The 23,259-nt window shown below is 59.4% G+C and overlaps 1 protein-coding gene across 9 annotated transcripts in view; it reads left to right on the top strand.

The window, feature by feature from the left end:
- HDAC4 (histone deacetylase 4) overlaps positions 1-23,259 on the top strand; it is a 252,977-nt gene that overhangs the window by 156,839 nt on the left and 72,879 nt on the right. For all 9 annotated transcript variants that reach the window (XR_006221049.1, XM_042995875.1, XM_042995874.1 and 6 more), the window contains exons 4-6: positions 966-1,116; positions 10,082-10,202; positions 14,188-14,309. Coding sequence is in view for 8 of the 9 variants with exons in the window: in XM_042995875.1 (XP_042851809.1) it covers positions 966-1,116; positions 10,082-10,202; positions 14,188-14,309 (394 nt within the window). In the remaining variant the exon portion in view is untranslated. The remainder of the gene's footprint in view (positions 1-965; positions 1,117-10,081; positions 10,203-14,187; positions 14,310-23,259) is intronic.

Here is a 23,259-nt window from a genome sequence, read left to right as displayed (position 1 = left end):
ACATTCGATGCCTCAGATGTGGACACTTGTGCCAGATTTCCTTGCTAGAAAGTTCCGGGGCTGCCCCCACCCCTGTCCCACACCAGAGCAGGATGGCCACCCGCCCAGGAGGGGCCACAGAAACAGGACGGACGATGACAAGAAAAGAGGGCGCATACTCGAAGCGATTCAGGCCTGGCGCGGACGCAACCCTGGGCTTTGCCGCCGTGTCCCGGGGCGTCCCCCGCCACCACCTCACATCCGTGGAATCTGAGGGCCGACCCTTTCCCCACAAGCCCGTCGGCACCTGCACACTCGTGAGGCTTGTTCCGGCCCATCTGTGTTTCTCATGGATCGCTGCCTCGTTCTGCCTCCTCGCCGGGTGGATCTCCAGCGACGGGCGCGCACAGTTGGCCCGCGTGTTGGGCTCTGAGGGCCGTCGGAGCGTGTCCAGCCCGGGCGTTGGGAGCAGGCCGCCGAGCGCTAGTCGCACAGGCCTGGCGCGGACGTGTCTCTGGGGCTCGGCCTAGCCCGGGACCTGCCGGCCGGGGTCTGGGCGGACGCGCACCTGACCTGAGGAGGTGCCAGTGGTCTGCCAGGGCGGCCGTTCCGCATCGCCCTCCGCTGTGCCATTCTCAAAGCACCGTTCCCGGCTTGCGACATCACCCAAGCCGCCTCTTTCCTCCCGGCAGCTCAGGGGCGTTTATTTTCATAATTTCTAACACGTAGAAAGTCAGCCGGCATCCGGGGCTTCCGGCAGCCACGCTTGCTGTGTGGACCGGGCCGAGCCAAGGCCCCCCCCCCCCCCCCGGTTAGGGGTGCTGGCCGTCCAGAGGACAGCCTGGCTCCGGGAGACACGGCGTGGAGACCCGTGGCCCTTGGCCGGTCTTCGTGTGTGTGTGTGTGTGTGTGTGTGTGTGTGTGTGTCTTGTCCCATCTGGGAGCGAGGCTCTGACTGTCTCTGTCTCCTCCTTCCCTGCTCGCAGCAACAGCAGGAGCTGCTGGCCATGAAGCACCAGCAGGAGCTTCTGGAACACCAGCGGAAGCTGGAGAGGCACCGCCAGGAGCAGGAGCTGGAGAAGCAGCACCGGGAGCAGAAGCTGCAGCAGCTCAAGAACAAGGAGAAAGGCAAAGAGAGTGAGTGTGCGGGGTGGGGGGACGCCGGGCGGGCGCCGGGGCCTCCCCGACGTGGCTCTTCCCGTGGCTGCCGTGCTCCCGGGCCCGGCGGCGGCGGCCCAAGCAGGAGCCGGTGTCGTCCGTGTCCATGCCGCAGCACCTCGTCCGGGTCGCCGAGAGCGTCCTGCAGCGCACTGGGCAGGTGGGGAGCGGCTCTCCCCTGTGAGTTCGGTTCCGTCCTAAATGTCTCAAAGTTCTTCCCTCTTACGGGCATTGTGGGAGCGCCTCGGAGCCAGGCCCGGCTTGTGGGCTACGCCGGGGGCCGAGCGGGGACGCGGGTGCCGACACGTGCTCTCGGGCCCTAACGTTCCCTCCTGTGCTTGCATGCCAGAGGACCGGGGTCGCCTCCTAGGAGGGGCCCAGGCTCGATCCTAGCCAGGGGGTGATGCCGTGTGCTGGTCCCCTTTGGGAGATTAGGGGGGCTTCCCTCGTGTCCCTGGGGGAGGAGCCACGGCCCCCTGCTGCCTGCCAGACTGGGGGTGGAAAGCACGTCCGGCGGGTGCTGTGGGGGACCCGTGTTTGGGAGGCCTCGTGGGTCCCACACACGGGACTGTGGCTGAAGGGGCACGACCCTCACGTGCGTCCGTGCCCCTTTCTTTGGGCAACTTGCTTCCAGTGACGCGCCCGGGACCTAGAAGGCAGAGTCGGTGGGTGACGTATTCGCAGGCTCGGTTTGTGTCCGCCCGAGACATCCGTGCCGAGTCGAGCCTGTTTGCTCCCTGGTGATGATGTAGTCAAGGTGTGCATTTGTCTCCTGTATCGGGTTTTGGTGTGGTGACTCTAGGGTGATTGACGCTTCCAGTGCTCGTGAGTAAAAATACTAGTCTTCACACACTTCAGGAACACACATAAACCTCACAAAACCAGTGTCTTCAGCTACTGAAAATGGTCAGTCATCCAGACAAACCATCGTAACAGTCCGTCGTGTGGACTTTAATCTACCTACGCACGACAGCACGGGACGCATTAAAAGATTCTTGTGAAGTCTCTTATTTGAAATTATTTAAGGATCTTTTGTCCTGGGGTGCGATATACATACAAAAGGCACACACCCTGTTCCCAGGCTCACCTCCCAGCAAAGCATCTGGATCAGGACGGGAACCACATCCGGGCCCCTCCCTCCTCCACAGAGTAACTCCTCCCTGGCACCTAACACGGAGGGCAGGTTTGCCTGCTTTTGAAGTTGATGTCAGTGGCTTCATGAATCCGCAGGATTTCGTGTTTTGCCTCTGTCACTCACCATCACACTCGTGGAGTCCGTCCTTGCTGTCCTGTGTGGCGGGAGATCACTGATTCAGGCTGCTGCCTGCGTCCCACCACATTCATCCAGCCTGTGGTTGGTAGGTATCTGGGTGTTTGCTGACCCGCACTGTTAGAGACAGTGCTGGCACGTATGTCCCTGGGCACGTTTCCTTGTGCGGACAGGTAAGTGCGAGGTATGCACGTGCCCCCCCTCCCCCCTTTCCTGCGTGAGGCCTGGCCTCCTCCAGCCTTGTAGGGCAGCTCCCGTGTCTGCTTCCCCACCAACCCTGGTTGCCATCAACAGTCTGAGTCTGGCTGCGAGCGGTCGCCCCTGTGGCTTCAGCCTCACAGTCTGATCACCGGTGAGACTCGGTGCGTTTTCATGTCTCCTGTCAGAGGGGTATATTCCTTTCCTGGGAGAAGTGCCTGTTCAAGTGTCTTTCTCATTTTTGTGGTGGGTTCTCGCCCTTTTCCTCGACTTGGGTAGTTCCCTTGACATCCCCGCACCGAGCTCTCCCTTGGTGTGGTGTGTCCCACATGCCGTCCTGTGCTCTGCTCTGTCTGCTCTGCCTCATGGCGCCTTTTAAACAGCACAGGCTCCCGCTGCTCCAGCGTCCTGATCAGTCTTCTCTACACTGGGTTCAGGACACGTTCCCACCTGTGTTCTATATACATTTTTATAAATATTCGCTTTCCAAAAGGCTGTTGTTTTTTTCCTAAAATATGCAGCTAGTGTATCACTTTTGTGTTCAGTTTGTCTCTCCACTTAACTATTTTTAAGTTCTTAATAATTGGTTTTATACATAAAAGTAACAACTTTTATGATCGTTAGTTACTAACGGCATATTTTGCTTCTGAAATCATATACTTTAATGTGTTTTTATTATAATGGTCTGGTTGAGTTTCAATGTAGAGAGCATGTCAGAAGAGTTTTTACTACATGTGAGATCTGATTTTTGTACCAGTATTTTAAGGTAATTCCTAAAGCTGAATGGTACACCTCATTACATCACACCATTCGGGTAAGACGATGGCTTATGGGGTCCGCGATGGCCCATGATGGAGACTCCAGGCATGAGGACAGGAAGCCGTCAGGAGAAGATAAATTGCAGATTTGGGTTGGCAACATATGCCCTTGGTCTTTGAGGGCAGACTCGTATCTGTGGTGGGCTGATGGGGCAGGCGAGGCGGCCATGCTCATGGGTCACTGCAGCTGGGTTTGGACCGTGAGTCTAGGTGAGTCCGCTTGCTGTGTGTTAGGGATCTGCCGTAGGGGCTCCATGGCCTGTCGTTGGGGGCCGCCTTCTATGTGGAGAGCCTCCCTGTACATGACAGCACCTGGCACATATAGGAGCCCTTCTCCTCGGGGCCCAGGTGTGCTTGGTGGGGCCGCACGCACACAGTGGCCTCTGCCTCGGGGCCTGCTCCTTTCTCCTCTCTCAGGCTTTGCTTTGGCCTCACTGGTACATCCGACTTATGTTTTGCTTTCGAGGAGGGTAATTGTTGTTCATCAAAGGATGAACGTTAAAACTGTAAGCATCAGCTAGTTGATGTATGCCACAACGAACCAACAAATCCAGGTTTTCAGATTTTGCTAAAAAGCAGCTCAATTGGTTCCTAGTAGTTTACCAGAAGCTTCCAATATAAATAACATCTTAAGCCTCACAAAATGCGAAAAGATTTGCCTTCGGAAAACATTTTAGATCTGTTTACAAGTCAAAAACAATTTCTTCTCTACCTCCTAAATCCCACCCCCCCCGACCCCCACAACTGGAGCGTTGGAATGTTCTCTGCTTCCCTCCTCGCTTGTCACTCACAGCAGCCCTGGTGGTTTTCAATTTGTGGATTTGGGTGGTCAGGTTTTATTATTAATAATAAACTGTGTACAGTGTGGGTATTTGGCTCGCTTGTGTAGGCTTTGCAGCCCTGAGTGTGGTCTTGTGAGAAGGCAGGCCTGGCAGGCCCCCGTGCCCCACGCCACTGGGGGCAGCCCTGCACCTATGAAGGAGAGCCTTGTTCCCACCAGCTTAAAGGGCGTTTGTGGGGAAATGCAAATGGCCTGGGGCGTCTCCCGTTTGTCAGCATTTGAAAATGCAGGGCAAGGCATCTGTTTAGTTTCTTGGGGTTTTTTAAAAAGGGAATTTCCTATTGAATATTTAATTAAAGTTTTGTTACATTGATAAACATTTACCGTACTTTGAATTTAAATCATTCTGCAGTTTTTTGCTTATTGATAGCAGTCAATGCTGTTAGCTCTAAGGAACAGTGTATTCTTGGAACTTGTGGCAGTTTTCATCTCATTCAGCGTGAACACATAATCTTTCGACAGGGAACTTTTACTTAGATTAACTACATTTAAGAATCTAAGACATACCGTCTTTTAACACAAATTCAAAGGGAGAATCAATCGAAGGCAAGTCTTTGTTCTCTGGGCAGTCTGGGAGGAATACAGCTACGCTTCTTTTCATTGTTATTTACAAGCACAGCCCGGGTGGGGAAAACGTGCCATCGTTTGAGGCAAAGTCGTTCACTTTATTTTAAAAAGGAAAAAAAAAAGGGGGCTCAAGAGGCTGGAGTTAAAAGACCCAGCACCTGGTCTAGAAGGTGATTCTCTATCCCACGTGCGCGAAGGGGAGCTTCCTCAGAGCCCAGCAGGGCGTGAGAAGAAGGAGCCAATCGCCTGGTCCTTAGGTCCCCTTCCCTGTGGGGAGGGGACTTCATCTCTTGTATTTTATTTACATCTTTATCCCCATTGGCCAGATCAGACCCTGGCGCATAATTACGTCTCTGGAAACCCTGTCGGATGGATGTGTGATAACCAAGAGGAATTAAATTTTTTTTAAGTAAAAATGAAAGACATTTGGTGTTTGTTTATCGAATGTGTTTTATTGACTCTATAATTTTGGTTTAAAGTGGACGAATCTAGGGGCGCCTGGGTGGCTCAGTCAGTCGAGCACCTGACTCTTGATTTCGGCTCAAATCGTGATCCCAGGGTTGTGGGATCGAGCTCTGCATCCGGCTCTGCACTGAGGTTGGATTAAGATTCTCTCTTAAGATTCTCTCTTCCTCTGCCCCCCTCTCCCCACCTGTGCTCGCTCACTCTGTCTCTCTCTGTCTCTCTCTCTCTCAAACTAAATAGATGAGTAAGTAAATAAAGGAGAGGAAGCAGGAGGAGCACAGAGTACGTATGGAAGTGTGGAATCGCTATATTGTACACATGAAACTAACATGACACTACGTAAACTAACTAAAATTAAAATTAAAAAAAGAGAGAAGAAAAAAAATTGTACTCAAGTATTTTATAAGTGTCAAAAGAAGCGTTTTGCGATGCATGTTGGGTTGGAATTGAGGACACAGTTAGAATGCAAAGATTTCAACATACGTGACCAGGACAAACAACCTGCAGATAAAAAGTCAAGGTGGCAGAATCTGTTGAGAGATGGGTCAATGACTGGAAGGATGACAGCTCCGTTTGGAATCGTCTTCGCGTAAAGTGCCAAGAAGAGAAGACGGTCCCTCTGTGGCCCAGCGTCACACACCTGTGGCCCGGCGTCTGCCGCGGGCCCCGCGTGTGTATGGGTGTGAGTCGTGCCCACCGCCCCTGTGAGGAAGGGCCCGGTGCGTCAGCCTCCAGCCACAGGTGGCCTGGGAAGGGCCAGGGAGGGTCCACCCTTCTGACCAGGTCACCGTCTGCCCCCTCTTGGGATGTGGACTTGGCCTGACGTGCCCAGGAGGTGCTGCGGCATTCGTGTGGTGTATTTATGTCGGAACCTTCCTGAGCTCGGGGAGGTGGGCTGGTCCTGATTTGGTTCCACGAGAGCCTGGTAAGGTGCCCTGTCCCAGCCCGAGCTGGCCGAGGGACCCCATGTCAGTCCCGCAGACGTATGTCCTGCCGTGAGGACACAGCAGGCAGCTCAGGGCACAAGGCCCTGCCGGTGGCTGGCAGGTGCCACAGCCCTGGCCAGCAACAGGGCCAGGGTCTCCTCCAGGAGGGGCCGCTCTCCTTCGCCACGTCCCGCTGTGCTTGCCTGTCGCTGGGATTTGTCGCGTGCACTCCCTGCCGCGGTGGGGCGTTTGTTCTTTTCCCTCCTTTGAGTTCTGGAGCCCGAGACATCAGCCAGGGCTGTGGTCGAAGCAGGGAGAGTCAGAGGCCACCTAAACCTGGTCCTCGGGGCCAGCTTGTCCCCAGAGGGCCCTCAGGGGAGTCATAAGCATCCCCCCACCCCGTGGAGGGCAAGTGGAGCCACCGGGCCGGTGGTTCTGGGGAAGATCCGGCGAGCTAACGCACAGTTTGGGTTTGCTGGGAAACTTTCGGGAACGGCCTTGCCCGGCCCACCGAGAGTGTCCGCTGCTTTCTGCTACTTTGCGTGGTCCACTCTTCCGGAAGCAGTTTTGCAGGACCGGGAGGCCATCTGCTCTTCGTCCGGGTCTTCCTGCTCCCCCTCCTCCCTCTCCTCCTCAGCAGGTAGTCTGATCCTCCCTGCGCGGACAGCAGCCCGAGAGGGAACAACCAAAGTCCTCGTTTCACTGTGGTTTCTTCCATCTCCGCAGGTTGCGCGTATCTCGCACATTTATTGGCCAATTCGCGTTTCCCCTTCGTCAGCGACCCTCTGCGTCCCCTGTCCTTCGTCTCACTCCTGGTTGCCAGGCCCGCCGTGTACGGTCACGGTTAGCCCTTGGCGTATGTTCTGCCATCCTCCTGGTGCCCCTGCGCTGTCACGAACGCCAGGTGACTGGATGCCCGGGCACGTTGTAGGCAGGTCTGTGTGTCTGCACGTGCGATCTTCTGACGCGTCCACTTGCAGACGGGAAACACGGGCTCTGCACGTTCAGAATCTGTGTTCCCTCTGACACTGGCTACATTTCGGGGGACTGAGCCGTGCCGCCCGGAAGCAGGTGTGACTTTGTGCCTTTGGTCACCCCCCACGGCCCGGCCTGTTAGCGTTAGTCGTCCCGCGTGCCCTCCTCACGAGTGTCGCCGGGACACCGTGCCCGCTGGCTGGCACCCGGCACGTAGAGAGCTCTGGCAGGCTTCTCTTCTCACGTGCCCCTGGGGCCGTCTCCCCAGAGCCTGGGAAGGCCCAAGACACAAGTCCGTGTGTCGTGACGGGAGCTTCTGAAGGTGGTTTGGGGTCGGTTTAGTGAACCTGTGTTTCCCTGGATGATCTAATTCGGACCCCGTTCCCCGGGGTCTGTGCTGGCTGACTGTCGTCCACGACACACGCAAGGCCCACTGTGACCTAACTGCGGGGGGACGCTGCCCTGGAGCACGGCAGACACACGTACCGCCGGACAGAATTCAGTGTGCGGATGGTAACAGTGGCAAGACAGACGGCTTCTCTGATGATACTAACAATTCACGAGCAATCTGTCAAAATACCTATAGAGTCACATACACCAAAGTCCACTTCACACGCATCAGAAAGAACCGTGAACACATAACAACAGCGAGCACATAAATGAATGAAAGCCCAACACCGGGGAAACAAGGATAAAATAAAACTTATTATTTACCAAACCAGCGAAAGGAAGATCAATTTCAAAGCTTCCGGGAAATGGGGAGACCAGAGCAGATTACGTGCAAACAAGCATTTGAATATCAAATTTGGGAAACAACCAGTATTTCCTTCCTCTGTTGGGAGGAACCCAGTTCTTTCCTCCTGCGTTTGCCCTTTACGTAGACCCACACGGACCCGGAACGCGACGCTGGTGGGATTGCCCACGACGCAGCGCTCCGTCACCCCCGGCTGTCCTGCAGTCTGTCCGTTTGGACACTGCTCAGCTGAGGGCTCGGTCCCACAAGTCCCCCCGGCAGACGCCGGTTGCCGATCCAGACTGTCACCCGAGCGTCTGACCAGCCGCTGTAGGTCCTCAGAGGTTCCCACAGCCCCCTCCTTGCTTGTTGAACTTGCCGGCCAGCTCACAGCACCCAGGGGGAGGCTCCTTACGTTCCTCAGTTTAGTAAAGGATGTGGCAGAGGACAGAGATGAGCAGCCAGAAGAAGCAGCACGTAGGACGAGATACGGGCAGGTCCCGGGCGCGGGAGTCTCTGTCCCTGTGGAGCTGGGGCGCGTCGCCCTCTCAGTACGTGCGTGTGCTTCCCAGTGCGGACACCCTCTGCGCCCCATACTGGGACTTTATATGGAGGCTTCCTGGTGAGCAGTTATTAACTCTATTTCCAGCCCCTCTCCGCCCAATCCAATGGGGCTGAGGATTCCAAGCTTCTAATCATGGCTTGGTCTTTTGGTGACCAGCCCCTCCAGGAGCCATCCGAGAGTCCAGCCAGGGTCACTGCATCAGAACAAGAGATGGCCCTAGTGTTCTGATCACTTAGGAGTTCACAAGGGTTTTAGGAGCTCGGTGCCAGGAACTGGAGGCACATGCGTGTGCGTGCACACACGTAAGTCACGTGGTGATCCCAAGTACTGATAGAGACGGGGTCACGTGGTGATCCTGAGAGCTGATAAGGACGTGGTCAGATGATGATCCCAAGTAGTAATAGAGACAGGGTCACGTGGTGGTCCTGAGTACTGGCAGAGAGACTGGGCCACGTGGTGATCCCGAGTACTGATGCAGACCAGGGTCACGTGGTGATCCCGAGTGCTCCCGAAGGCACAAGGTGCCTGCCTCTGGTGCATGGCCACGGTTGGCTCGTGGTGGTCAATGTACGGACGCATTTTGGGAAGCAATTAGAAGGTGCTTTGAGGGGCTCCTGGGCAGTTCGGTAGGTTAAGCGTCTGACTCTTGATGTCAGCCCGGGTCAAGACCTCACGGTGTCTCAGCTGGAGCCCCGGGTCGGCTCCAGGCCGAGCGCGGAGCCTGCTTAAAATTCGCTCTCTCCCTCTGCCCACGCCCCCTCCCTGTCTTCCCCCCTCAACTAAATGAGTAAATAAACGTTACTATTAAGAAAGCACCGCTGGGATTCTAGACAATAACGGGAAGCATTGACGCCACTTGCAAGGGGAAGGCAGGCGGTGCTGCACGGGGCGCTGAGAACGGATCGGACGGGGCAGGTCTTGCGTCAGGGTGGTGGCTTTGGACTTTGATCTGTGTGCGCACGTCTGTCTCTCCGATGTGCAGCTTTCTGTCCCCGGGGCTGTGAACAGCCAGCCCCCGAGAACCCCGCGAGGCGCAGGCGCTGCCCGCGTGCGGGCTGCCCACACGGGCCCCGGGGAAGCGGCCCAGGAGCAGAAAGCCACCTTCCCTCGGGCGCGAGGCCGCCGCGGACACGCGCGTCATGGCGCACCTGCTCCCGTCCGCTGGTGGCGGTGGTCCGCTGTGCGTGCACACAACCTCCGGGGCTCGACCGCGTGTGCCGTAGCGGGGACGGAGCCGCGTGCTGCCCGCGCCCGTTCGCCACGTGCTTTCACATGAGGGTCCGAAAGTGCCCCCGGCGGCCGATCCGTGTTAGGTGTCAGTGAGTCCGTCTGCTGGTTACTTCTCCGTGGTCGATGGGGCGCGGTTCTGCGAAATGTTCGTGGGAGGAAGAGCCCGTCTTAACCCTTCTCCTGTCCTTCCCCTCCCTCTGAGAAGCCTTCGTGCCACCAGCAGCGTCCCGATTTCGGGTCGATTTCGGCTCGCAGGCCGGGCTCCGAGCCGCTGCTCCCTCCCCAGCACAGAGCTGCGCGTCCACGCCGCTGGGCCGCCACCCCCGGTCACCTGTCCGTGCTTTCTCCCGCGCCAGGTGCCGTGGCCAGCACAGAAGTGAAGATGAAGCTTCAGGAGTTTGTCCTCAATAAGAAGAAGGCGCTGGCCCACCGGAACCTGAACCACTGCATCTCCAGCGACCCGCGCTACTGGTACGGGTAAGTGCAGGGGTGCGGGCACCCGGGCCTCCTGTCTGGGGCCCCAGTGGCCGGGCATCACCCGTAGGCCGGTGCGGTACCGGGTCTTCACCCTGAGAGGCGGGGGAGGCTGTGGGCAGAGACTCGCCAAGCAGGGAGCGGGCTCGCGACAGCTGGCGCGGTCCAGCGGCAGATGCCGGGACGGTCACCCGGACAGAGTGGGGCCGGTCTCTGCATGACAGAGGCTGGTGCCTGGCCATTACTCTTCTCCCGTGTATTTTGGCCACAAAAGGAGCCACCTCACTGGCACCGTGGTCTAACTTGTCCGTATGCACCTGCTGGATTTCTACCCGGTGTTTCACTGACTGCTAGGCAGGTCCGTGGCATCTGTGCTGTTTTTCACGTTCACGTGAGGAGTCCTTTCGCAGAGCCCACGTGGTTGGCAGAGGCCACAAGAGAGCCTCGTTCGTGCTAACAGCTGGAGAGGCTGGCGCACCGCGGCAGAAAAGTCCGCGACAGTGCCCGCGCGCAGAGGGATGTCCCCTGAGCACCAGCCCGTCACATGGGAGCTGGCCCCGGCACAGGCCACGTCTGGAGCGGAGGAGCGGGTTTATGTGGCCTTAAGCAGTGATCAAGGGTGCTTTGCGGCTTTTTGCTGTGAAATCTAGTTTTCTCCCGTTTTCAGGGCTGATTTCATCTCTCACAAAATCCATGAGGTGGTTTTCATAAATCAAAATATGATTGCCTTCTGTTTCATCGGGGGAAAATGTATTATTCTCAAGCTCCCAGCGGATAACTGTGGACTAAATAAAAACCCCACCACATTCCGCTGAGATGATCCCGAGGACCTGGCAGGTGACACCAGTGACCAGTCAGAAAGTACTTTGATTCCGAGGCAGAGACGGCGCCCTCGTTCTGTGTGCAGCCATCGCTCGCTGCTCGGTCCCTGAAGCTGCACTCATCGAAGCATGCTGCTGGCGTGCACGCAGCTCAGCCGGGGACACGACTCACACGGACGAGCAAAGGCAACAGCGTCCCCGAGGAGCCACGGGTGACACCGTGAGCCCCAGAGCCACCACGTGGAGGATTCCTTAGAAACGCTTGTAGCGGCCCCCGGGGGCCCACGTCTGGCTGGGGTGCTTGTTGTGGGAAAGCTCCATCCTCCCCTGGGGTTGGGGGCTATGGGCTGATGCCCCACGGAAGGCCGTTTGGGGAGCAGTGAGACGGTATCCGCGGGGTTTGCGCTGAAGACGGCAGGAAGGGGAGCGGGGGCGGGGGCCTCGGACCGGGAGGCGCTGGGGGAACCCGGGACCACAGGCCTGTGGAGGCGGCAAGAGGGCAGGGGCTCTTGGGCCTGCTGGCGGGAGGGAGGCTCAGATGGTGGGGCTGCAGTGTTTAGCAGCTGCGGTCGGCGGGCGGGGAAGCGCCAGGTCTGGGGAGGTAAGGCTGGCGAGGGGCCAGAAGACTGTGAGCCTGGAGGAGGTCACGTGGTGGCAAGCAGGAGTCGTGGGTTGACCGCGTCCGAGTGCTCGGATGGTGGCCGCGGTCGTGGCGGAAGATTGGGGTGGCCGGTGCCAGGCTCCCCCGTGAGTCGGGGGGATCCTGGGGTGGGGAGACCACTGGCAGGAGTGGAGGCCGCGGTGACGGGTTCACACGTGACAGGACAGAGCCTGTGGGCTGGGAGAGCACGTCACCTCCCGTCCTGGAGGCTGCAGGGAAGGGGGCGGTCCCGGCAGGAACAGAAACAGAGCACTGAGGAGGGAGCTTGGAGTTGAGGGAAGGGCCGCAGGGTCGAGGGCAGGTGAGGGTCCCGGAAGGGGTTGACAGGGACCGCTCCCTGCAGGGCTCCCCGAGGTAGGGCCCCGACTGGACGAAGCTTGCTTGCTCTGGGTTCAGGTCCCTCGCAGGGATTTGGGGCACACAGGCTGGAGTGCGGAAGAGCGTGGTCTCAGGGAAGTCAGCCAGGGGACAGCGCTGTTTGCACGGAACTTGGCCGCTGTCTTGCTTTGTCACCCCGAGGCCGACATCGTGGAGCGACTGTCATGTTCAGTTGCTGTCGTGACGGTGAAAACTGGGTCTTCCTGGAGAAGGAACTGAACTTTGACCCTAGCTTCGCTCCACCCACAACGATTAGCACAAACGTGCAAGCGCGTCAGTGTGCCGTGCCCGTGCGGCCAGGGACTGGACCCGGGCCTGGAGCGCCCGCCCACACGTGCGCGGTCCTCAGGAGGGTGTGACGGGCGGGGGGGGGGGGTTTGCCCTGGAGGGGTCCCGGGGACCTGTGCGGCGGGCACCCCAGGGCCGCAGGCGCGAGGAGCTGGGCTGTGCTGCCGGGAGTCACTCCCTCGAAGTCTCCGGCCGTGGTACTGGGGCAGCCTGCGCCCGGACCCTCCTGTCGAGGCTCCTCCGAAGGCTGGACCGGGAGTCAGGAGGTTTAATGCTGACAGCGTCTCGAGACAGCAAACCGGAAGAGAAAACCTGCTGGATCTGAAGCGTAGCGTTTCCAGCTTCTGGCCTCATCGGAAACGATCTACGATCGAAGTCTCTAGCGACCCCAGATAGTATTTATAGTCACGTCCATTTACGTGACGCCCTGTCAGTAACTATGGCTTCGCTCTCCCGCCCCATCACGCACACACACAGGTCCTCCCGTGTTTCTCACGGAGGAAAAGGCGAGTTCTTTCCCACGTCGTGGCTTGGCCCTGAGCGACTTGGAGGTGACCGAGGGGATCCCCTCTGGGGATATGAATCCGTAGAGAGACAGTGCTGCCCTCAGACCTTTCGGGAGACCCTGAGAGAACGGCCCCCGAGGGGAAGCCTCCCCGCCCGAGGCGGCGACCCCCCGCGCGGTACCGGTGTGTGGGTGCACCTGTCCCGGGAAGGCGAGCGCGTCCTGAGGAAGGAGCCGCGCTCTCGCTGCTGCTGGCAGGCGCCCGGCGGGCCGTGTCTGGGGCTCTCTGAGCGCTTTGCTGCCACGTAGCCCGGCCGGGCCCCACGGCCCACGTGGCAGGGCCACACTCACAGGGCGGGTCTCTGCGAGCGGCACATTCTCCGTGAGCAGCACCAGTCTGCGCTCAGATATTTAAACATCCACCTGTAGGCATTTAAGAGCCCACAGTCTCCGTTCAGACAACGCCAGCTGTGTGGGTACGCGGTGCTGTGGATCCAAATAAACAGGCTACCAAATGCCAAGTAAGTTGGCAGATCGCTTCAAGCCATTAAGTAGATTACGCAGTTGAAAGACGCAACGGAGTTCATCACGCCTCGCGTGGATGCTTCCAGCAGGGCCCAGCCGGCCGTCCCACCGAAGCCCCAGTTGGCCGATGGTCTGGCCGATGGTCTGGCTGAGGGCCGGTGGCACCGCTTCCCCAGCCCCGACCCCCGCTCCCGCCCCGCTGCACCACCTCCCAGAGCCCGACCCTGTCTCCCCGTGTTAAGGATTGAGTCATGCCTGGCTGGTCGCTAGGGGCAGGAAACTGCACAGACCAGCTTCCAGGCACAGGGTGCCTGCTAGTCCAGACCCGTCGTCCTCAGAGAAGGGGGCCGACTGGGTGGCTTTGGTTCCTCTCGAGGTGCAATTGACGGTATTTTCTGCTGAAAGGACGTCCCTTTGGGGACCACAGACCTCATCATCACCAGCTCCAGACACACCCCCAGATCTCAGTCACCTCTAACCGCCTTTGGTTCTGTGCACACGCAACCCCCCCTCCCCCCCCCCCCGTCTGCCCCAAGGACAGGCCCTGTGTGGCTGGCGGTGACCCGGTGGGTGGCCAGAGAGCAGTCAGTGCAGGGAGCCCCCAGGCGGGAACGGGGTGACGGTGGGGGGTTGCACGGGCCCTCGCCCCTCTTGCACCAGGGTCCGCAGCGGAGGTCGTGCTCGGCCTGGGTTCCCGAGTTTGGTCTGGCCCCCGACAGGAGGCCGGTCTCCATGCGCGGCCCCAGCTGATCCGGGGCTGATGTGACACCCTGGCTAACTCGGCCGTCTGTCTCTGCCTCTTCTCTCCAGGAAAACACAGCACAGCTCCCTCGACCAGAGCTCCCCGCCCCAGAGCGGGGTGTCGGCCTCCTACAACCACCCGGTCCTGGGAATGTACGACACCAAAGACGATTTCCCGCTCAGAAAAACAGGTCAGTGCCCCGGTCTGCTGCTGCCTGAGGGCGGGGCTCCCAGCCGGCCCCTCCCACATCCCCCAGACGCTGAGCCAGGCTGGGATGCGCACTCGGAGGGAATCCCAGCTCATTTTTAAGTATTTGAAACTATTTTTAGAAGTTTTTTTGAAACTATTATTAGAGCATCGTGTTAAAATAATCCTTAAGCGCTTCCTGACGGTTCATACCAAAAGCGGCGAACCTCACGTGAGTACCGCTGCCCTTTAACACTCAAGCTCACTCGTGAACAACAGCCTAGCTCGTGGCGTGCTGCACTTTGTCACAGCTCGGAGCATCCCCTGGTGGGCCCGGGACACGGCAGCTCCCGCCCACGGGCCCAGGGTCCTGCCGGAGCAAGCCAGCCAGCGTTCGGCCCTCGGCGCCGGCTCTAGGCAGGGCCTGGGCAGCGGGGGCGGCCGGGGGCCCCAGGGTAGGAGCAAACGTATTCAAGAAAGGACCTCATTGTGTCCCGCGAGGACATGTCAGCAAGACGCCTCAGGGTGTGTGCGGCTCTGTCACCAGAAAAGAAGGGCATTCAGACTCCGGCTCTCTTGGACTCTGCCCAGCGGTGATGGTTTCAGCGGGCAGTGGCTTTTAAGAAAGATCAGAGCGGCTGTGGCCGGGGCACGAGGGTGGCCGGAAGGGCAAAGGCCAGAGGAGTGCCTTCCAGAGGCTTTGCCTCGAGAGGTGAGGGCCGGCTGTGGCCGGCGCTGGAGCACGGGCTACCCTGGTCGCAGACGCGGCGCGTGGAGCCCGCGGGTGCAGAGCATTGTGGGAAACTCCAGGGCGCCCTGCCTGGTGGAAATGAGGCCCTTGTGGCACAGCTTTTTCTTTGTAAACACAAATCTTGTTTTATCCGGAGGCTCTGGGTTGATTTTTGACAGATACGCTTTGAGGCAGTCACATCAGCAGCTTTACGCGAGTGATGAGGCTTTGGGGGACGGGGCTGGACGGCTCCCCCGCCGCCCCACCCTAAAGACAGAAGACTGGGGGCCTCTCGGTAGTCAGAGCTGTGCCCCGGCGGAGTCGGTGTGGCACGCGGGGAGCAGACCCTGAATCCAGAGCCAGAAATTGTGGGGAGCCCCCTCAGTAGTGCTTGACTGACGGTCCAGGTGTGTGAGATGGAAGGACCGCACCACGAAGGCCACGGGCCTGGAGCTGGAGCCCAGAGTCCCCGACGAGCACCTCGGTGGCGTTGGCCGAGCCGAGGCGAGGACCCTGCAGGCACGGGCAGGGTTTCCTTTCTTGGCGAAAGGAAGGTGCCACTGCGGTCCTCTTCTCCTCAGTTTGGGCTACGTGGCTCTCACTCGTCCGCTGACAACAGTTGTGGGTTCGCCTAGAGAGAACCCACGCGCTCGCCAGAAGCGCGTGGTGGCCGGTTCTCCCAGGCTGGCCCCCCAGGCCCCCTTCTGGAACCTGGTGCTGTGCTTAACCACACTCACATCCGCGGAGCAGGAGGTCACGGGCAGCAGCGGGCACCGTGCCGGGAGAGGGGCCGAGACCGGGCCTGCCCCAGGTGCTCGGGGCCCGGAAAGAGTGAGCCGCCGGAAGCTCCCCTCACCCGCAGTGCGTGGGCAGGTTGGGGGCTCCCCCGTCCAGCGGCTCGGGTTGGATCTTTTCACTGGCTTTGAAGCTCTGTGTGCCCTGTGATGGATTCCTTAGGTCCCCTTGGCCTCAGTTTCTCATCAGTGACATGGGGCCCCGAACCCCCATATCCTCCCCACCGTGGATACACTGAGCAGGCAGAGCTTCCTCCTGCCCTGGGTGTGGCGAGCGTGGCCCCCAAGGTCCCGACGGCGGAAGCAGAAGTCCGGGGACCCGGCCGCCAAGCAGAGCCATCCACCTCTGGCCCAGGGGCCTCGCCTTGCCGGCCGACACCTCGCCTCTTCCCCCTGATGTCCCAGGAAAGGACAGAGAACGTCACCTGCCTCTGGTGGCGCTCACGCAGCTCCCTGGCCTGAGCCCACACCCCCCACTCTGAGCAGAAGTGGGGGTGCCCGTCAGGGGACGTTTGCTCTGGTTCTTTCCGTCTCCCAGCCGAACGAGGCCGGCACCACCCGGAGACGGGCCCCTGTCACAGGACACAGAACCCGGCGGTGACCTCTTATAGCCAGGGTCCCGGAAGACTCTGGAGGCAGGACGGTGAACTCCACTGCTGACCCGCTGCCATTCCCCAGAGCTGCGTGGCCCGCGACCTTTGCCTCACAGGCCCCGTGACCTCCAGTGTTTGTGCCTGCTGGCTCCCGTGCTGCCTTGGGCTTCTCTGGGGTCTGGAAACAGGGCCTCTAACACCTGCTTGCTCGGACCTTGTGCCACAGCAACCCCCTCCACCCCCCGCCCCAGGTCCTGTTCTGCTGAGAAATGAAGACTGTCCTGGTCACAGTTGGGGAGGTGCCGCTGAGCACGCGGCGTTCCAGAAGAACTTAATTAAGATTTGATTGCGGGATCCATTTTTTAAAAAGGCGTCACCAGCACATTAATAATATTAATAATATAAAGATTTCAGTGGAAACATTTAAGCCACTTAAGGGAATAGAGTGTAGTTAGGTGTCCTGTATCATTCTAAAAGTGTCTTTCCAACACTCGATGTCAGTAATTCTAAATAATTTATAGCTGCATTTCTGTAAGAGTCGGTAAGAGGAAAGACTACAAAAATGAGACTTTGAGCGCACCGACTCACCCACGCCCCTGCGCGTTCAGGGGGTGACTTCGCCCTGGCTTGGGGGCCGTGGCCTGGGTTCAGATCCAGCTTCCTTACTCACTTCCCAGAGGCTGGGTCATAACAGGTGGGTCTCCTCTCCAGAGCAGAGGGAAGAAGGTGGCGCCTGGTGGGTCCAGCCCCGGGCAGGGGCGCACGGTTCCCCTGGGTCACCCACCCAGCAGGGGGCGAGGTGGGCCCAGCACCGGCTCCCCTCCCCCGCCCGCCCAGGCAGTGTCCGTCCTCACACAGCCTGTGCTGCTGTCACATGAGCATCATGAGGGTCATGGTGCATCGCCCCAGGACTGCACCCAGTCACTTGGTGCTCCCCTGGGGCCTCCTGAGGTGCCCTGACACCCAGGGGATGCAGTCCCTGTCTGTGGAGAGCCTGCATGTCCTCGAGCGGCTCCCCAAGGCTGGCGGTGACCCCTGGGGGCGGATGCTGAGGCTGATTGCCTTGCCCAGTCACACCGCAGTGAGTTGGGATCCAGACTCAATTTCCTGTGCTTGACCAGCAGCGCCCTGTGCCTGCACCAGGGCGACATCCGCTCTGCCCCCGATTTCTGCAGGGCGGTGACTCGGTGAGCATTTGCCCCGTGCATCCGGGGTGCTGGGCTCGGAGCTGCTGTGGTGGGTGGGGAGCAGGCCCCCCTCAGCACAGGGGCCGGGCCAGGGAGGGGGCCCAGGCACGTGACGGGCAAGGCTTGTACCCCAAACACAAAGCAGATGGATTCAGGCCCCTTCTGACACGGTCGTGCTGGCCTCTGGGCACCAGGGTCCCGTTCCGAGCCTGCAGCCCAGCATGTCCCCGCCGCCTTACAGAGATCTGCCAGAGCCTTCCGTGGCCTGTGCAGAGCCAGGTGGGTTCTCTGTGCCCTCCGCAGCCATGAAACCTACCAACAAGCCAGCGAATTTTCCCATGTCCTGGCGAACCGAATGACGTTCGTGGCATTTGGTTCCGTGTCCGTGTGAGGAGTAGGCTGAAGTTACCAGGACACGGAATGGGCGCGTTTCATACACGACGCTCGGCTCTGCGGTTTGGGAAGGGGCTGCTTCCCGCACCGCGTGCCGTCGGTACCTTGTTCTGAGCCGCTTCGCAGAAACCCCTGTGCGGGTCGGTAGCAGGGACAGGAGGGGACGATGCCCACGCGCTACGGCCAGTCGCCTGTGATAAAGGGCCCTCGAGCTCCTGCTCGGGGCTGGGGCGGCTGGCCTCCGCCCTCTCCGAGCGGTCTCCGAGCAGGGTGTGGGAGGCCACCGCGGCCTGGGCAGTGCTGGCCCTGCCGAGCACCAGCTGCCAGGTGGGCAGCCTCCCTCGGCACTCAGGGGCTGTGTGCTCTTTAAAAACCGGGTGTGAGTGTGTTCAGAGAGCTCTTCAAAAGGCTTTATTGTGCTTCCAAAGGAGAGAGAGGGTGGGTCTGGTTAAATGCCAGGCAGCTTCTGGGTAAGGAAGTTGGCTCACGTGTTCTGTGCTCCAGCCTTTCGACCTTGACGACCATCACCCTTGGCCCTGCGATATGCAGAGCACCAGCTGGGATCTCGGACCAGTCTCTCCGAGAGCCACGTCCCACCATTCGGTGGTACATCCACACTGCTCCCGGTGGCCAACAGAAATCAGCTGGGGGACACGACACCTTCAAGCAGCGTGCGGTGCTTCCTTTCTTTATTAAAAGATCACAGAGTGTGTGCCTGTAACAGATTAAAACACACATTACACGCACATCCTGAAGCTCACTTCCCAGAGGCGGCTGCTGCTATCAGCTTGGTACCTGTCTGTCCAGAGACCTGTCCCCGCGTGTGGCAGTGTTGTCTGTGTGCGCCGTGAACACGCAGGCCCGTCTTTTTGTTAAGAAAAGCGCTTGCTTTGCATTTTGTCCTGTGATTTTATCTTTCAGGCAGTATGTGTTGTTCACACCATTCCATTTGGGGATAGAAAGATCGATACCTGCTTCTATGCTATTGTCACGTGTGGGTATAAACTGTAACTCTTTTGTAGCGTAACTTGGCCAACAAACGTGGGTACCTTTGCTCGCTTGTGCTGGTGTCTCTGCGGGATGGGTCCCTAAGGATGGGGCTGCCCGCCTGAAGGGCTGCGCGCTCTGAGCGACGGGGCAGATCAGACCACATTGCCGCCCGTTTGTCCCCATTTCGTCAAGCAGGCGCTACCGTGTCCGTCCTGGCCCACGCGACGGATGAGTGCGCCCTGCTTCCTTCAACGTTTCCAGGAGTGGTTCCGTCCCGGCTAGTAAAGCTGGAGCATCTTTGTGCTCATTTTCCATCCTTCCTAGTAGAATGTGAGCTACTTGCAGTGGGGCCCTGGGTGGCCGTGTCATGTAGCCAGTGAGCTGTGCAGAGCTCAGAGTGCCTGCTGGCCAGGCCGGGGCTTTCTTGTCTGTCCCTTGGGCACAATGTCTAGAACCACACTAGACAACGGGCAGGGTTCCTAGGTGTTCAGTGGATGGAAGTCCAATGGCCGATCTCTCATCCATTTTCCTTTGGGTGTTTTCTTGGGACTTTGTAGGGACTCTTGATATGTTAATATCAATCCTACGTCGGATACGTGTGCTACAAAAGTTATATTCCAGTTATATTTTGGGGGTTTTTTCTTTGTTGTTTTCAAAGTAGATAAATGCACGTCAATCAGAGAGCCCCACTAGGCTCAGGACAGGAACACGTGCCCCTCCCTGCCCTGTGACAGGTGACTGACAGAAAGTATACACCAACATGAAGTGGCCCTGCCTGCATTTCTTTATTTGCACAACTTCTGTTTTTCCTCAAGTTGCTTCGTTTTCTGTGTGCCTGTTATTAATCCACAGGGAGGAGCCCCTGCATAGCAGGCGGTCCAAAGGCCCCCCTGGGGCCTGGGGGACATGCTCCCGGCCCCCCACCCCCCTGGGGAGGCTCCGCCCCTTTCCCAGGACCCCAGGGGCTCCTGCGCGGCCCCTCCTTCACCTCGCACGGGCACAGGAGCTTGCACCGGATGCGAACATGAGTCCTGGCATGCTGGCGGGTGTCCCCACTGGCTCACATCTGACCGATGACGTGGTCGGGTGCAGAAGCCACTTTCCTGCAGGACTTTTGCGTCTTCGTCTTGCGTCCGAGTGACCGTTGGGGAATCCAGCACCGCTGACGAGGCCCACCCCTGGTGCCCCGAGCTCCAGAACCCTGCAGGGTCTGCCTGGCGAGGGCCGCTGTGAGGCCTCCTGGGCAGCAGGCCTTCTTCAGATGGAGCACAGTGTCCCTTCAGTCACCTTGTTAGCGACCTTCCCCGCTCTGCCCTGTCTTGGCTCTTTGTCAATCCAATGTCGGACCTTTGCGCTCCCCTTTTCCAAATTTCTCACCTTTTTCTCCAGATGTCTTCTTCCCACACTTGCACTTCTGTCCCGTGCCTTGTCCTGGGTCTCGGGAAGGGGCACCTGGAGGCACACGCTCCGTCCGCGTGCCCGGCCGAGACGGCGTCGTGGGCATCCTCGGTGGCTCAGGCCCTGCTCTCCTTGCTGGGCGTGGGGGCAGGCCCACACACCAGTGACTGCTTCCAGAAGGACCCTCCTCTGTGCACGCGCCACGGGCACCTACGGCCCCTGTGCCCACCTGGCTGTTAAACAGTAAAATGTTCCCACCCTGAAAGCGGTTTACGCTGTGACCGACCCTCAGGGAGAGCGCGACGTTCATAAACTGGGTGTGGGTTAGGGTTTGTCGAGAGCACTCTGCGTCTCGGCCGAAGGCACTTCCTGCCCAAGGAGGGGCGCGTGCTGGGGAGGGGGTCGAACTTTAAGGCAAGATGAGGATAGCTTACTTTGACTTAACCTGTCATTTACCTGATCGCCTTTGAGGAGAAACCTCCCGGCTCCCCACGTGCCCCTGGCAGAGCAGGCACCGTGTCCGTGGATCCGGTCAGCGCCCTCTGTTTCGCCAGCACCATGGCTGTGACCCACGGCTCCCAAACACCTCCCTCAGGCTCTGGCTCTCGGTCTGCTGCGGCTCTGTTCGAAGGAACACATCCAGGCGTATCCTTACTCCACCCGGCCCCGTTGGGAGCTGGCATGCGTCCTGAGGACCTCAGGGGCCGGCAGGAGCGGCTCGTTGGGGCCTGTGGGGGCCGCGCGACCCTGCACGTGGCGGGTGCGGTCTCCAGGGTCCGCTGTCTCGCCGATGGCCTGCCGTGCAGAGCGGCCTGGGTTACACGCTTTCGGCAAATCTCAGGAAATATGCTTAGGAATGGCTGGAGTGGGGGTCACCATGTCTCCTCTGTGGGGTCCGCACGATTCGTTCGAGCTCGCACAATGACTGGACCCGTGGCTGCCGGAGAACGTGCCTTCTCCAGAGCAAAGGAAGGGCAGGAGGGCCTTTGCTGCACCTCAGAGCCCTTCGCAGCCCAGCCAAGGTCCCGGGGCAGGCGTGGGGGGGTGGCGCGGGGGGGAAGCCGGCCCGGAACCTACACTGCAAGGTGACTGCCTCCCTTCCCGCCTGGTCCCCAGCCTGCTGCTCAGCCCCTGGTCCTGCACCTGGGGGTTCCATGGGGAGGCGGTCCCGGGTGCCCCAGAGGGACAGGGAAGGGCCCAGACCGGTGTGTGGAGCCCTTCTGGTGCCTTAAACTGGGCTGCGGGGCGGGGCACACCCTGCTCAGTTTAATGCCCTGCTTTCATCTTAAATGAGACGCTTGACATCTTGAACACAGTGTCCCTCGTATCCGTTCTGCACTGGGCACCGCACATGAGATGGGGGCCCGCGGAGGGGCGGGTGGGGGGAGTTTGCTGAGCTCCCAGGAGGCGGGGCAAGTCCTTCAGACCGGCCTGACTTTCATGTTCAAGCACGGGAAAGGGGGAGACCAGCAAAGAGACAGATGATCAGAACCCTTTCAGGGGCCACCGTGAGGGGAGTGCAGCCGTCCCACGGTCTGGACAGGGGGGGCCAGCAGCCACGTGTGGTGGGAATGGGCTTGGGGCCTGCCCGGCACAGGCTGCAGGTCACAGGGAACCTGGGGTCCTCGGGGAGGATGGTCCCGGCCGGTGCCGTCGCTCGACCAGATGTCGGGAGCATGGTGACCCTGCCGCCCCCACCCCTGCACCCCATGTCCCCAGGCGCTCCCCGCCGAGGGCCACGCTGTCCTGCAGTCTCGGGGGCAGCTGCCGACCCCTCCTCGGACAGAAGGTTGTTGAAAGGACTGTTGGTGTCCTTATAGCAAAGACCTTGGTGGCATGAGAAGAGCTGCTGTTTTCTTGCCTGTTAGCCACATGGGGTTGTGGCCTTTTTCTCACGTTAAATAAGGCTGAGAAACTCAGCGCAAACCCAGAAGTGAGTGAAACACATGAGTCTGCGGTGCCCGCAAAACAAGTGTGAAAGCAATGACTGTGGATCCTCCCGCCTGTGGAGAAGGTGAACCCCTCCCACTTTTCTTGGCCGCGGAAGTCCTACGAGTGGACGGGCACCCGCTCTAAGCCCAGATACCGCAAAGGGGAAAGGGCCCCGTCCCTGCCTCACACCCTCCAGAGCAGGGGGGCCATCGGGAGCATTCTGGCAGCTTCTTCAAACACACCTTCGATTCCTCCGGGAGGCTGCACTCAGGTGCCCGGCCGTGCCCTCCGCCCTCCAGGGCCCACAGACCCGGCCTCCTTCGAGGAGTGGGGTCCCCAGGCCACTGCCCCGCCCTCCACGCTCCCCAAGGGTCGGAGTCATGGTGCCCCTGAGATGCACGTGTGGCCTGCTTCTTAAAACCCAGTCGTCTTAGTTCTGATTCCAGAGGGAAATTCGATTGCATTGCGTGGCACTCTGGAGAGCAGTGAACTTCCTGTTCCAGAAAGATTAAAAACAGCAGGGGTGCTGATTAAAAACAAACAAACAAAAAGGTAAAAACGAGCTAATTTGCAAACGCACAAGTCGTAGGAACTTGAAAGCAGTCAAGTAAAACCCCAGAACGCCAACGTCTCCCAGTGGTGCTCTTACCCCTGTCCTGGCCCTGAAAGCTGGTGGCCTCGTGGAGTTGGAGATTCCTGCCCAGGCGTCCGGACGGGGCACCTCTGGGTGCAGTAAGGCACTGCCCAGGCAGCTCGCACTGGGGTGCCCCCCACTTCCCCAGAGGTGCAGCTCGATGGGTACGTGGGGAGGTCTGGGCTCCGGGTGCAGAGGCTTGGGAACCACTGTGGGCTCAGATTTGCAGGTCTGCACAGCACAGGGCCGTTAACAAACCAGACCAAGCCGAAACACCTGTGTCCCCCGTTCAGATGGACTCTG

Source organism: Panthera tigris, chromosome C1 (assembly GCF_018350195.1).
Source record: "Panthera tigris isolate Pti1 chromosome C1, P.tigris_Pti1_mat1.1, whole genome shotgun sequence".
In the NCBI taxonomy this organism is placed as follows: Eukaryota; Metazoa; Chordata; class Mammalia; order Carnivora; family Felidae; genus Panthera; species Panthera tigris.
The sequence above is the reverse complement of the archived record's forward strand: the minus strand, read 5'-3'. Positions and strand labels throughout refer to the sequence as shown.